General features: G+C 34.7%; 1 protein-coding gene across 2 annotated transcripts in view; it reads right to left on the bottom strand.

Annotated features, from left to right (window-relative positions):
* The window catches only part of LOC129242312 (neurobeachin-like protein 1), a 167631-nt gene extending 157285 nt beyond the window's left edge, over positions 1-10346 (bottom strand). Inside the window, exons 1-13 of one of the 2 annotated variants that reach the window (XM_054878888.1) lie at positions 10170-10346; positions 9333-9536; positions 9102-9251; positions 6893-7079; positions 6745-6833; positions 6149-6220; positions 3785-3934; positions 3433-3708; positions 3055-3377; positions 2514-2975; positions 2204-2456; positions 1948-2121; positions 34-577 (exon numbers count right to left, since the gene is read on the bottom strand). In XM_054878888.1, the coding sequence (XP_054734863.1) occupies positions 34-577; positions 1948-2121; positions 2204-2456; positions 2514-2975; positions 3055-3377; positions 3433-3708; positions 3785-3934; positions 6149-6220; positions 6745-6833; positions 6893-7079; positions 9102-9251; positions 9333-9536; positions 10170-10220 (2935 nt within the window). In that variant the 5' untranslated portion in view covers positions 10221-10346. The remainder of the gene's footprint in view (positions 1-33; positions 578-1947; positions 2122-2203; positions 2457-2513; positions 2976-3054; positions 3378-3432; positions 3709-3784; positions 3935-6148; positions 6221-6744; positions 6834-6892; positions 7080-9101; positions 9252-9332; positions 9537-10169) is intronic. The other variant, XM_054878889.1, reaches the window with a different exon arrangement.
* Positions 10347-15584: the final 5238 nt, after the last annotated feature.

Below are 15584 nucleotides of genomic sequence, written 5' to 3'. Positions count from 1 at the left end.
AAAATATTATAATTATGTATAACCACAACGTACCAGTATAGGAATTTGATGATAACATTTCCCAGTCGGAGAATTCCTCGGCGGTCGGTGTACGCAACTGTTCACCGCTACTCAAAGAATCATTGCCGTCTGCGCTGGACAATGAAAAATCGTCCTGTTGCTTTGTGAGACGATGCAATATCGGTAATATAGCTTGTACGCCACCTATACTATTTATTGTGTCCTGTATCTTTACTATGGAACAATGATGTGCATGAACTAGCGATGGGAAACGACCGCTCGGTATGAGATCTAGACAACTCTGGCTCCAATAACCACCAGGTGCATAACAGAATACAAAACGCGATGTTAGCTCGAGCAAATCATTGTCTTGCGAGAATATCGAAGGGAAATGTATGCCCGCATCGAATATCGTTTTAATATTCGTGGTGGGCTCTGCCAAGAGGACAGCACCCACTTCACCACGCAGACAAATTTGCTCGCCAAACACAGTGTCTTGCATGCCGATGGGAAAGTTTTTAACATTCGGATCGAACGAACTCTGTGTTCGGAGTGGTAGTGTGAAATAATTTGAAACCTGTGCGGGAAGTAGAAGGAATGAGAAGGGATTGATTTGTATTAGATATTTACATGAACCAGTGAAGTGATGTAAGTCGACGTTTTCTTCTATCGAGGTATTAAAATTTTAGCGGTTTAGTCGGCTAAAACAATTATTTAAATGTACTAGGTTTGGCAATTGTTCAAGGAATTTAGGAATATGCATGTAATTTTACTACATAAATGACTACTATTTGAGTATAATAAAATTAATATTATTTCGTGATGTTGAAAATGGATTTGTACTATTTATTTTTGAAATATATAATATTAACATTTCTCGGTTCGATTTGGCTCCTGTTTTGGCTGTCTGTTTTATTTCAATGTTAGTGAAATTTTGCACGCTTCGCTTTGACGTAAGAGTTAACTAATCAGGTTTTCAACAGAGGCATAACATAAAAGAAAATGGAAAAAGAAATCCATTATTTGCTCGGAAGATAGCTGTAGTGATCGATATCTCGTAAAGTGTCGATAGGGCAATTTAAAATTTATGCTCTCACACTAAAAACAAAATTTAAATTTGTTCCATTCAGTTGTGAATTACAGGGTGTTAACAATGGAAGTCAACAAAGATAAAATTCAGACATTTTACAGTTTTTATTTGATAAAGCCGAAAATGCAAGCCCAACCGCTGAAATTGTGAATGGTGTTTATGGCGCTGGTACTGTAACAGCTAATTATGTGCAATTTTGGTGTCGTCGATTCCGTTCAGCCATTTTTGATTTTAAAGAAAATGTTGATAAAAACACAGAAATAGCCAAAGGTTGCCGGCATGTTAGTAGTCGTAGCATCGCCCAGAAGCTAAAGATCGACCATAAAGCAGCTTTAAGCTATTTGCGCAAAAATGTTATGCAAAAATAATGGATTATTTTACCGCAACTAATATTTGTACCAAAATAATTTTTTATGATCTGACAATTTCTAATCCAAGGCATTCACAGGAACTTATTTAGGAAACTCTGAAGGCACCCGATTAAGAGGGCAGTATGCAACAAGCGTCTAGATTGTAGTTGTTATTATTGTAACAGCATAAACATTCCCCATGAGTATTTGGAGAGTGGTTCTACAGTGAAAGTCCTTGGTCAGATTAAATCTGATCGTTCCGGTTGCGTAGAATCGAGTTTCGTGCTAACGAGATGCTTTCGGTTCACAAGTTCTTTTTCCGTCTTCATACAAATTTTGCAAATGTGGACTTTAATTCGGAAGTTTCTTGTGTGGAATGTTGAATAAATAGAGGAGCATTTGCCTTTTTTAACAGCTTTCTTTGGATTATTAAATCCGGGTCAGAATCCTATCACTTCAACAGAGTATGCTGTTACAACTACATTAGGTAAATTGAAAGTAACTTACATTAGTTGACAGTGTGCGTTCGAGCAGACTAGGCAATACACCTTTATATGAACTGCTCGTCTCTTGTGATGATGAGCGCGGCAAGGGAGAACCGGTAGCACTGGACGTATGATGTGGAACAGGATGACCGCGAAGTGGCAAAGCTGCAGAGCCGATTGAGCAAAAGTTGAAAGGCTGGATGGCAGCAAAAGTGAATATGATTAAATACGTAAATATGTATCATATTATAGCTACATAAGTATATGTATATATATACCTCATTGATGGCCTGCACTTTGAGTGTGGCACTTAGCTTTTGCATGAAATCAATGTAAACATTTATTTGGCTATAAGAAAAAGGGCGCTTTGGTGGTGTGATCACGACAGTAACATAATGCCATTGACCATCCAGCAATGTTTTCGTATGCACTACAGATGTGAGATATTCGCGACGCGTTAAAGCAGCAACCACCAAATTGCCACTATTCTGTATGAACACTTCAAATCCAGTGTGACTGGCAGTGCGCAAACTAAAAACCAAATTAATCAAATAACTGTAAGAGAGAATAAAAATATTAAATGCTTACTTGAGCAACATGCGTCGGCAATTCGGGTGATCGCCATCCTTTGTAGCCTCAGTATTTGCTGCGTTTTTGCCATATTTGTTGTTCGGCTTCTCTCGCAGCCTTAATAGTATATGAAAAATGAAACCATATGAACCAGACATGGCCCAGTTTTTGATATCGGGCACCATAATGCCATCACTCGGTGCACTGATTGTAAAAAACTGTGTACAAACATTGCTACTTTTGAGACTATGCAACGAGCAGATGACTAGCGTTTGTAACAATTGCTTTGACTGTGGAAAGCCGCTCTCCTCACGCAAAAGACTAAAAACTCGTTTTAACTCAATGGGAATTATGCTAACTTTGCTTAGTTCTTCAATGAGCTTAATGAAGTTTTGAATGCAGGTTTCGGTGAGTTTTTCATACTGATGTAAACACTCACAAGCGGCTTTAATAGTGCGATTGTCGCAAGCGGCGGATTTACTAGAGAAAGTGAAAAGTTATAGTTCGTTATGAAAATGTGTGAGATATATGTATTTTTGTGTGTGTATGCTATACGTACGTCGCATAACTACTGGTACAACCGCACAGTATCACATTGCTTAGATAGATTTGTTCACGCTCATTCATTTCCGGCAGCCATTCAATCAATTTGACCACAACCTCCGGTAGTACCAGCAGATTAGTTTGCTCATTATAGGCCATATTAAAGCAGGCATCCAAAAGTTTATCCGTAGGCACTGCTAACACTTTTAAACTCTTAAAAAATTTCTCTATTTTCTCGTACACACGCAAATGCTCGGCTATTGCCGGCGAATTGCGTGTAATCACAGCCAATGCTTTTGTAGTAGCACAAAGCACTGGCGTATAATCCATATTCCAGGCCTGCAAGGAATTCAAAATACAGTAGGCAAAAAATTAATATTTTTGAAAATCTCACCTTCATTTGCTTTGGAATGCTTATCAACGTATCCACGAGCGCAGTCTCCGCAATAGTTTCACAAATAATTTGCGCTTTCGGACCATCGGCCAGAAAGAGACACACATTTTCCACTGTAACCGCAAGCGCATTCACATCCACAATCATATCGCTGGCTTCATCATCGCTAGCGATTTCGAATGCCGCACCATTGCCGCTTGTGAAATGATCGGTATTTAATAGCGCTTGTATAGCATCACAGTAAAGTTGGATTAAAGTAACTAAATCTATTTGGCGCTGTAGGAGATGAAAAAGGAAACAACAATAATTTTAACTGTGAAAATTTGCCTACACTTTTCGTCGAAATACTCACTTCTTCAGGACTAGACTTTTGTAATACAATGGCCATTAGAGCACAGCATTTCAATGCAACTGCACGCAGTTCGCTGGCACTTTCCCATTGAGAAATAATCTTCATAATGACTGAAACGGTAGCCGGGCAAATGGCACGCATGCCATTACGCTGTAGCGAATAATGGTTTCATATTATTTTTGTCAATAGCAATTAAATTTTTTTTGGTGGTATGCTATTCAATAATTTATAATTGGTAGAATATGTACATTAAGCTGAATGACACTATAGTTAGATGAAAATTAATATAATATACTATACAAGGTGGCGCCAAACTAATTATCTTTTTTTTTAACAAATTTTCCAGTAAATAAACAAAAAAAGGTTTTGTGTGATCAAAATCCTTATTCTAACCTTTACGCGCTCCATGGCTTATCTCTTTGTATACTGCAACTACTAAGTTCATAAGTATCCGATAGGATTATTAATTTTGCGCCACCTTGTATAAAGGATAGCAAAAGTAAATAGGTAAAGTAAGTAAGTAAATAAGTTAAACTATTTATGTATTTTTTGTTTTGTTTCTTGTGCAGAAGTCTTACGCTATACACTCACTAATATACAACACTTGCGCCAAAATTATATGGCGTTGATGATGTATGGCGTTTCCACGATAGTCGTTTCTACGTTACCGAAACGACCCAGATTTATATCCGGCCAAGGACTATCACTCCAGCAGCATTCCCCGTAAGTAAGGATGGGGAATTTTTATGCTACTACCACAACATCAACAACAGATCTGATGTATAATCTTTAATCTACACTAATGCAGAAGCGGTTCTGCTTATAAGAATTAAAAAACTCCCGAACCAAAAAACAAAACTCATGACCGTGTTAAAAATAAAAAGACCATTCTTAAATTACTTATTCGAGCAGATTACATTTAAGTAGATACTGAACCGGTATAAAGGAAGGGTGGGACACAATCCATAAGTCTTAGCTAAATTACCAGAAATATACCGATGTTTCTGATACTTTAGATTCTTTGTCCATTTCTGTAGAATTTATGCGAAAATTGGAATTTTAGTTTTTAAATAATCAAGGTAACAGATATTTTAATAAAATCAAAAATTAATTATTCAATGCTGACAATGTTAAAAGTAAATTCTTTTCAATGTTTATCTTTTAATTTTTGAACGAATTTCGTTATGTTTTTTGTAAAATTTTTAGTTCCGATCATCAAATTTAAAATGTAATTATATAAATAATGAGTAATTTTTATTCTTAACTACTTTTCTAGCTGAAGTTTACCGTTTCGGAAAGATTTTGGATTTTATAATTATTTGAAAAGTTTTAAATGAGCATTTTTTCTTCAAGACAACTCAACTAACTTGTATGTATTTGTGTGGTAGTAGGGTAAACAAAATAAGCAAAAATTAATTGTTTTTTTTTTTTTGATGATCAAGAACAAAAAAAAATATCATTTTATTTCAATCACCGAAGGTCCTAGTAGCCAGTGTGCTAATTGACAAAGGGTTATATTGTATATATCCCAAGGCGCATTTATTAAAGGTGGTGGCACCAACAACAATGTTCTGTACGTTTGATTGTCAAAGCAAAGTATTGGGAAACTAGAAAACAAACACATTTTGATAATTTTTTTCGATAATCAACAAAACAAAATTTTTATTGACGAATTTCTATGATAATCAGCAAAACGAAATCGTTTTTTGTTAAGCACATAACGTTCACATTATTGATATAAAAAAATAAACTACTTTTTTATTAAGCTCAATGTGTAGCCCTGATTAAAATTGGAAAAAAATTTCTGAATACGGTCTATACAAGTCCTATAGGACTAGGAATCCTGGAGACCGGGGAGAAAAAATAATAGTTGAGATGAGCGAATTCTGGATAAAATAATAAATAATAAAATAAAATATGACTAGGATCTAAACGACAGGCGTTACGCAAGTTTCACGGAAAAAAATCAAAAAAAGAAGAAGAAAATGATATGGGGACTTTCTCACGACAATGAGTACGACTTTACTCGTATATTATTACAACAGAAGCAGAAACTTCGGTATTTGCATGTTTGAGACTGAATATTTTTTCTGACGTACTGTTAAAACTTCACTATTCATTCGTCACAAAAATAAAACTTTTTTGAAAGTATAGCTGAAAGGTTTCCATTAATAACGTTCTCCAATTTACAATTAGGAAATTTGAACAGCATTATAGTAATTACATTTTTAGCACAAATACAATTACAATTGAAGTAATAGCAATATAAAGCGATAGAAAGTTGTTAACAAATACAAAGTTTAAAAAACTAATAGGTACAAATATTAATCAGTGTTGCTTTAGGTTTCTTGTAGAACCACTCACCAAATTATCACAGATTTCTTGCCCTTCACCACAATTTGTTGTACTTTTAGATGCGAAAGATGCTAGCGATTTCTGCAAGTGTGTGTGTACAGAATTTGCTTTCGTTTTATACATACAGGTACAAATGGATTTGAAATTCAAGTTGTTAAGTTGCAACAAAAGCACATCACAGTAAATTTAAATATGAAATAAGGAAATAGAAGCATTTACAATGAGGGTGGTTAATAACAAAAAATAAAATAAAAATGTTATGTTGATGTCAAGAGCAAACAAAGCAATAGAAATATGCATAAAGACCAATTTATTAATAAATAAGTAGACAAAAATTTATGTATGCTGATGTGAAAAGTTTTTGTTAGAAGCCTATTTAACAATTTCTTCACTGCAAATTAGTCTTTATGCATAATATTGAAAAAGGCATAGTACATGATAGCAAAAATCAAAAATTTACTTCAAATCCAAAAAGCCTTCAATGTATGTACGCGCATGTATGTATGTACATACATATGTTAGACAAAAAGCTTACAAAAATAGAAATTAAAACACGATTTCTACACTGTATTTATTTCAGTAGATAATATAAACATTCATACTACCTGAGATCCACATATGACAGCACCCAAAGCATTCACCAAACATTCTCCAATTGATGGAAATTTGGTGATTTCATCTTTTTGGAAACAATCTACAAGAAAAAGTTTTTTTTTTATTATTTCAGACATTTAAAATAAATATTTTGCAAACCATAAATAAAAGGCACAATTTCAACATGCACCGTATGTGGCTTGTATGGTATCTTGTGAAAATCCGCATAAACGCCGCGCAAGAAGCTACGCCAAGTCAAGTATGGATCATACATTACTTCCAAAAATTGAGAGAAGCTGCAAAAGAGATGAACTACTTCTATGGAAGCTTGTTGGCGGGTCATACACTGCAGAAAAGAAAATCATTGATTAAATTGTATTACGAAAATTGAAAAATATGTATGTGGATGTAAAACACTTTATAGAATTTCTTTCTAGCCACAGACAAATTCCACAGAACATAGGGATTATGTACGTACTTATCTACTGGTAAGCAATAGTCATTTTAACGTGTGAAATTAAATTCCCCTTTAATATTTCCGCTGCGTAGTGCGTAGGATCTCCGTGAAACACTAGAATGAAGAAAAAGTTTTTTCTAATAACGGCCGCCTCTCGGCAGGCAATAACAAACCTCCGAGAATGACAATGGCAATGACAACTTCCATTCCCATGACAGTCGGTTCTACGTTACCGGAATGACCCGGATTTATATCCGGCCAAGGACTGTTACTCCAGCAGCATTCCCCGTCCATGTATAGGGAATGTTCAACAACAACAAACCTCCGAGTGTATTTATGCCAAGAAAAAGCTCCTCATAAAAGGTATCTGCCGTTCGGATTCAGCTTTGTGGAACAACATCAAAGACGCACGCCACAAATAGGGAGAGGAGTTCGGCCTAACTCTTAAAATGGGTTTACGTGCCAATTATTGTATTATATATATATGTATTAATATTCCACTCACGCCGCAGGTAACCGTTTATTTTATTTTTGTTTTTTGTTTTTTACACTTTTGGATTACAGGCAATTATTCATAGCACTACCATCGTGCACATACAGGTTCTTTGTTATCTTTCTTGGTGTCATTTATTACTGATTGCTCAATGTGAATATTCCATATGTTATTACGTCTTTAGTTAACAGCAAAGACATGCATGTCTTATTATGGATTTGTCAATAAAAATGGTTGAATTGAATCTTCAACAGTTAGAAGTGGTAATTTTTTTTTAGCAAATAAAATAAAAGAACGTTTATTTCCAGGTATACCTGACTGTTTAATGTATTCAGATATGCGATGATCGTAGCTCATTATAAACTTGAAGATCATTTTTTAAATGATGAGCGGAGTCTCCTTGACAGCTTCATTATTGCTGATGAGCTTATTATTTGAGTTGAGAAGATATTATTGAACGTGAAACTCAGTGAGAGGTTATTTGGGCTTCGCATAACTGCGCATACAGTTCTAGGTCCCAGTTTCCGCACCTTAGTAGTAAATAGCGCGTTCAGGGACCTGGCCCAAGAGAACCGGTATAAGCCTCAAGGCTGCACCTCAACTGATGACATCTACATTCATTACGGAATCGAGGAACTGCAAAGACGTCGACAGGTGACAGACTTAGTTTTCTTTTACAAAGTACTCAATGGCCTGATAGATGCTCCAGACGCAGCAGCCTGCTTTGAATTTGCGCCGGCTAACCTACATCTGAGGCGTCGTCGCCTATTAAAAACTGTCAAGTCAAGCAAAAATTACGTAATTGGTGGCCCACATAATCGTATTGCGAATCTAGTCAATACACTCAATAATGACGTGGAATTCTATGGCGGATCCATTGGTGCATTTGTTGCAGCTGTTAAACGGCACCTAACATAATTTGTTTGCTCAATTTATTAACATATTAGTCTTACTGTTATCTCAAACTAATAAATACCCCCTCTATATTATTATATTATTATAAATTATTCCCTTTTTTGAATAAATTAAATCTATGTAGTATATTGCCGTTTGGCGTTTGTATAATTAAATAAATAAATAAATAAATATTTATCCTGAAGCATCATTCACTTATCATTTTATCCTGAAACACTATCAATAAATATTAAGACATTTCGCTGGACTGACATTGGTTTGTCAAATATAATTCCGGGTCGTTCCGTTAATTCTGCTGCCGTGGTCGTTACCTACGTAACATTCAGTTTTTAGTAAAACTTTACGCGGGATAAGAACGTGAAATTGGTCCTTCATAAAATTGATATTTCTTAGTAACATTTAAAAGATATGTACTTGCAATATACATATGTACATACATATTTCCCAATATGAAACAATATAAAATCTATCTTGTTACTAGTGTATTTATCTGTCTTGCTTACCTCTTTGAAAGTGTTCGTTAATATAGCGATTAAATTCGATTTATACTCATATTTTATAACCGCCAAAATGTTATCAAAATGTCGACATATTATCACCAAGCAATCAACCAACACTGCAATCTGACGTATCTGTTCATCGTCGAGGATGCCCTGAAATAGAATAAAAAACAACTATACTGTAACTTCCGATTTCTTATCAAATTTATATATTGTGCAATACATCGTACATACATTTTCGCTAGCATCGCGGGCGATTATAATAAATTTTCCTATTGCTGGTAGCAACTCATCCGGCAGGCGCCCCAGGTGTGGACCATTATCCGGGTGCACCTCATGCCATAGCGGTAGACCGTCACGTGTAAAATCTATCGGTAATTGACTCTTCCAGATATTCACAAAACGTTCAATGAATTCACGAAAATAGGACTCATCATTCTGTTTTCATGCAAAACAAAAAAAAAAGCCGGAAAAAAAACAAAGTTGAAAACATGATTTGGAGAGAGAGTAAACGAGAGCACAATTAGCGTCGAATGAGCGTAAATGGAAATCGAAGAGAGCAAGCGTTTATTTATTTACTGGGTGGAATGAGTCGACAGCGTTGTAATGCAGTTTGAGCCTAATATTTTTTGTAAGTGGGCGGCCGGGTGGTTTTGTTATCAGTATATAAATTATGTTTATCCATAATGTGCTGCATTATATAATCTTATAGTCAATCAAGAAAAGATATATAATAAACAAATAAATTGATAAAACATGCATATACAGTTCATTTCATGTTTATTTATGTATATTTATGTTCAAATTATAAAGCCGCTTTAGACGTATGCAATTTTATTTTGATTGTCAATTCTTACGATGTGGCCAATAGCCCCAATCACCTACTGAGATACTACAGATGATGATTAATGCTTCAAACACGCCCAACAATTATTTGTGATACAATAATCCGCTGATACGGTGGCACACAACCACAAGTTACACTTAAACAAAATTTACAGTTTGAAATCAACTACCCATTTTCTGAGAATTATTTATTTGTTTTTTGTTCACTTATGTTTTTGTACTCGCCTTGGTCGTATACTGCACCCACAAATTGTAAATATCCTTCTTATTATCCATTATGTTAAATTTTTCATTAGGTTTTAGTTGTACTCATTCAACCGAGATTTGTTTAAACATTCGCCTTTATTTACAATAACATATAAATTCACTAACTTTTCTTTCAACGAAACCAAAAACGCAACCATAGAACAGACTAACATAAACGGAATGAATAGTAGAACGCAGAAAAATGCATTGAAAATGTAAATTCACCATCTGGTGGAATCAGACAAATGTCAAAATTGTGGCAGCCAGTGTTGGCCTTTTCAGTACCATTTGGAAGTACTACTAAATATTTTTAATAAAGGGTGCTTTTTATTTGCGCAAGAACTATCGATATCGATAAATATCGTTCGACAGCTGCGAATGGCAAACTGTGTTGACATTTTCGAAAATCTTTGGCATAGTGTAATACGCTTTGAAAAAAATGTTTGTAATGGGGGCATACAGGGGTGTATCCCTATCTTAAAACTAAAAATGCACCCTCCGCAGGCTTATAAGTTGTGTAATTTTGCGAAAAGTTGATGTTGCCAGACACCTCAAATAAGAACGAAATTCGCATGCAGAGACGTTCACTGGAAGGTTGTTTGTAAATATACAGTATTTTTTGCTTTAGTTAAGAACTGAAAAATATTTTTGCATTATAAACATATGAAATTGAATTATACAGGAGCGTCGGCTAGAAGGCTTTTTTTAGATTTGTACAATTTTTGCATAGAATTTTTTTCTGCGTGGGAGGCCTTTGGCCGCGGTTCAAAAAAATAACCCTGATTTTCATATTTTTACATTCATCCGGCAACACTATACTGTTGCAATGTGTTCCAATGAATTGTTATTCTCGTTTAAAATTTGAATGCATGATATTGGTAAATGCATTTGCATTTAATTTTCATTGTAACACTTCGAATAGAAGTATAAAAGTAAGTAAAAACACGCGCGTGAGTGTATATTTTGAGAATTTTAGTGAAGTTTAGAAAATGATATATTATAATGTGCCAAACTATAGAGAAGTTCCCGAGTGCACTTTGCAGACAAATAATTACGAAACTATTATTTCCGGAATAGTTGGGAGTTATGAAGGTTGTTTCTGAACGACCGCCTAATATTTCCACCAAACTTCATAAAATAATTCATTATACTTTGCCTACAATTGCCAATGTTGCATTATACCAAACCCGGCGCAATATTTTTGTTCAGTAAGAATTGGCGAGTCATTATAAATCGTTTAATGCGATTAACAACTCTTACTTTGAAATAAAAAAAATCTATTATCCAGTTGTTAGCCTTTACCATTCGATTATGTGGAAAATTTTACGAAGGATCTGGGCTTACGTGTCTATAAAATGCAACTCGTGCAAAAATTCAAACCAATTGATTATCGTTTATGTTGTATGTTTCCTGTTTGGGCTTATTTTTTAGATTTATTAGAAAAATAGTCAAAAATTGGACTGATCGTTGCCACGGCGGGAATATGCCGGATATAATATTAAAAGAAAATAATAATAATAAATAAAATTACCAGATTACAATAAAAGAGAAAATCTTTCCAACTATACCTATATCTGTTTTGTATTATCATTTCAAGTTCTGCATCCAGCTTACTTCAGCCGAATGCTACGCAAAGATGGCTTACATTCAATCTGCTTGTTAGTATTATTATTTACGTACTAGTGGCAATATTATAACGTCTCTGTAAATTGTATAAGATGCATTAATAAAAAAAGCTTTCAAGCTCTTAAATAAGCACCCGATAGAACCAGCTGCATAGGAAATTGCAGCAAGAATTTTAAGCTGATATTTGATTTGTTGTTTGAAAATTTTCCAATATTTATAAGTATATTAAAATGGTTTTAGAAAAACAATCTAAAGTGTCGCGTTTTATTTAAAAAGTTGCGATTAATTAGTTTAAATCGAAGCAATAAAAAAGTAAGAGCAAATATGTGAAATGTGAATATAAAAGCGTATTCATTAACTAGCAGCTCTAAGGTAGAATAAAAGTGATAAATGAATTCATATTACCTAAATTTTCAAAAAAACAAACAAACATATATCAAACAAAGTTTACTTTCTCCAAATAAAATATCTACAGGGCCCGCCATCTATCGTTACGGATTTGAACTAGATATTATTTGAAGAATGGTAACACTTAGCTGCCATCTGATTTGACAGAAAATTAGTTTTATTCTTCCGCTGAACGAAAATGGTTGTGTATACGCTCAAAGAAATATTGCGACATTACTTTGAAAATCATGGTAATGTTGCAGAATGTGTACGAAAATTACGTACGGCAATGGGAAGAAGAAAAGCACCGAATGAAGCGTATGTGCGTTACTTTGCGAAAAAAGTAAAAGAAACTGGGTTGCTTATTGACAAACCAACGCGTGACCGACCAAAAACCGTGCGTACACCCGAAAATATTGCTGCTGTGGCCGAGAGGGTTCGTGAATCACCAGGAACATCAGTTCACCGCATACAATCGAAAATGTGTTGAAAAACTGGACCGATCGTATGGGTTGGTGCATGGCTAGCCGAGGCATCAATATGAATGAAGTTGTGTTACATCATTCACCGGAAGGATTGTACTTCAAAATAAAAAAAAACAGTTTGGAAAAATATTGAGTTTATAGTTTCTTTTTTATAGCATTCTTAATTCCGTAAAGTTATATGGCGGACCCTTTATCTATAATTCTTCTGAATTCGATCACTGATTTGCTAAATAGAAGTCAAAACTAATGACAATATAACTTGATTGCTGTATTTAATTTCAACCCTTAATATACTTAACGTTTTCCGGTTCACACTCTCAACTTAAGCCTGAATACTTTTGGCGCATGCATCTCTGCTTCTAGCTACTTGTCATCTCAAGTTTGATAGAATACAAGGGTGCCCCTTCTGAAGTCGCTGTGTCGTCAGTACCCAAGAATAAACAAACAAAAGAAAGGAGAATTACTTGTTTGTAAAGAGAAAGAGTAGCCGAAAGCAATAGAAGCTACCTAAGGCAAGAAGTTATACGCAGCTACTCACACTTTCTTGCTACGGCGCACACTGGGGATTTTTGTACAGAGATGCGGAAAAAAGTATACATCCCAAAAAATATTTACATTTTTACTACTAACGAGGTTGTATATATTTGTGTATGAAAAGAACATGTTTAAAAACTATTTTTTTTTTTTTAATTTTAAAAAACAATGTTTTTTAAAATTCATAAATTTTAATTTTTTTTTTTTTATTAATATAAGCCAGCCAATATTTACGCACAGGATACATGTAAGTTCATAATTCTGAATTACCCTCAAAATGTCAAAACAAAATTAAAAGTGTTTCGTTATCATTATGCACACACTAGAAAGCGTTTAGTTATTATCATTGCCAAAAAATAATCAGTGGCGCCTGGTGGCACCTGCAATTGATTAAAACCGAAAGAGACGTTATTAAGCAACACGTTGATACTAGTTTCTGACCGTAGGTAAATGTAGCTCAACTTGCAGTTCCAAGAATATGAAGGAATATGAGTTTTTTAATTAATTAAAATTAATTATAAATAGATAATCAAATGCTTCACAGCCTTTGTTCTTCCGGCTAAAATATATAAAAATATCGTACCCTAAATGAAAAATAAAAAATTGGAAGTCGGTTCAAGCAAAAGGAAAAAAAACCACCTTGGGCTTTGAAGTTGTTTCTTAGTCAGTTAAATACTATAAAAAAATTGTACTTTTGACACATCTATAAAAAAAAACTGTAAGTCGGAGTTTAGTAATTCTTTTTGATTTTATTGTTTGCTCTATTCTGGAATTTAGAAATACCATTAAACATTGCGTAGGTGGTATGTTGCAAATTTGACTTTCTTCCGCTAAATCCCCAGTGTGCGGCGTCTTCCATATAAAAACGCATAAAACTGCATTTGGAGCCATTATATTAACTGTAGCATTAACAATTTACCACGCGGAACCTCATTTTCATTAGTTTTTTTAGCTAAAACCTCACAAATCACAATATTGCCAACACAGTCACTAAATTTTCAAACCCCTATTATGTCTCCTAGTTTTGTCTGTTTTGTCGTTTGTTTTGTACTGACAAAAGCGCTAGACTCTCTAAATACATATGTAACAGCCATTAAAACCGGTTGTAAAACAACAAAACTGATATATAACCTTTCAGTAAAAGTGCTATTGCACTCAGCTTTGCTCTGATTGATTCGAAATTTCGGCACGTAATTGCAGAAGCGTCAGCCTTTCTAAACATGAAAAAATCATGAAAATCGGATGTGAAACAACAAAACTATCAAATCACATCGGTAAAGATCCTGTAGCTCCCTCAATTTTGATCTGATTGTCTTGAAACTTTGACATATAACCTTTCAGAAGAGTGCTATAACTTGCTCAGCTTTGCTCTGATTGGCTCTTTCGGCACATTGTTGAGGAAGAGACAGGCTTTCCAAATATGCAAAATTATGGAAATCGGTTGCGAAACAACAAAATTGTCACATCTCTTCGGTAAAGTTGCTGTAACTCCCTCAATTTTGCTCAGATTGGCCTGAAGCTGTGACATAAAACCTTTCAGTGAAAGTGATATAACTCGCTCATCTGAACGCTGATTGGCTTGAAATTTCGGCAAGTAATTGCGGATACGTCAGCCTTCAGTAAGAAAGCTTTAACTTGCTTAGCTTGTCTTTGATTGGATTAAAATTTCGGCACGTAACTGAGGAATCGTCAGCTCTTCTGAATATGAAAAAATCATGAAAGTCGGTTGTAAAACAACAAAACTGTCAAATCTCCTCAGCAAAGATGATGCAATTCCTCCAATTTTGCTCTGATAGCCCTGACTCGCTCAGCTGAGCTCTGATTGGCTTGAAATTTCGGTATGTTGTTGCGGACGCGTCTGGCTTCCTAAATATAAAAAAATCATGAAACTCGGTTGTAAAACAAAAAAACAGTGAAATCTCCTCCATAGAGATGCTGAAACTCCCTGAATTGATTGGCTTGAAGTTTCGGTACGTAATTGCATTTTATCTCTTTTCAGATGTAAGCTAGTATTTTATATTTAATGCTTCTTTATCCTGAGTGGTGCATGCTCATATACGTTCACATCATTTTTCAGCTACTTAATTGCCACCGCTAGTGTCAAAGCAAACATCATTGTCCAACAATATGTCTGGAACAGGAAAGGGAACATATGAAGGTGAAGTGAAGGTACACGACAAGTAGACATTTTATGTGCAAAGGGCTCAAAATTAATCACTCTATATGATTTATAATTTCTGCAAATAGCGTCGTAAGTCAATTATATTTGGGACTAGCGAACTCGACAGCTGCAGTATACAAACAGACAAGCAATGGAGCTCGTAAAGGTTGAAAATGTTATAGAGATTTCTACTACTCAAAA

Source organism: Anastrepha obliqua, chromosome 3 (genome assembly GCF_027943255.1).
Source record: "Anastrepha obliqua isolate idAnaObli1 chromosome 3, idAnaObli1_1.0, whole genome shotgun sequence".
NCBI lineage: Eukaryota > Metazoa > Arthropoda > Insecta > Diptera > Tephritidae > Anastrepha > Anastrepha obliqua.
The sequence above is the reverse complement of the archived record's forward strand: the minus strand, read 5'-3'. Positions and strand labels throughout refer to the sequence as shown.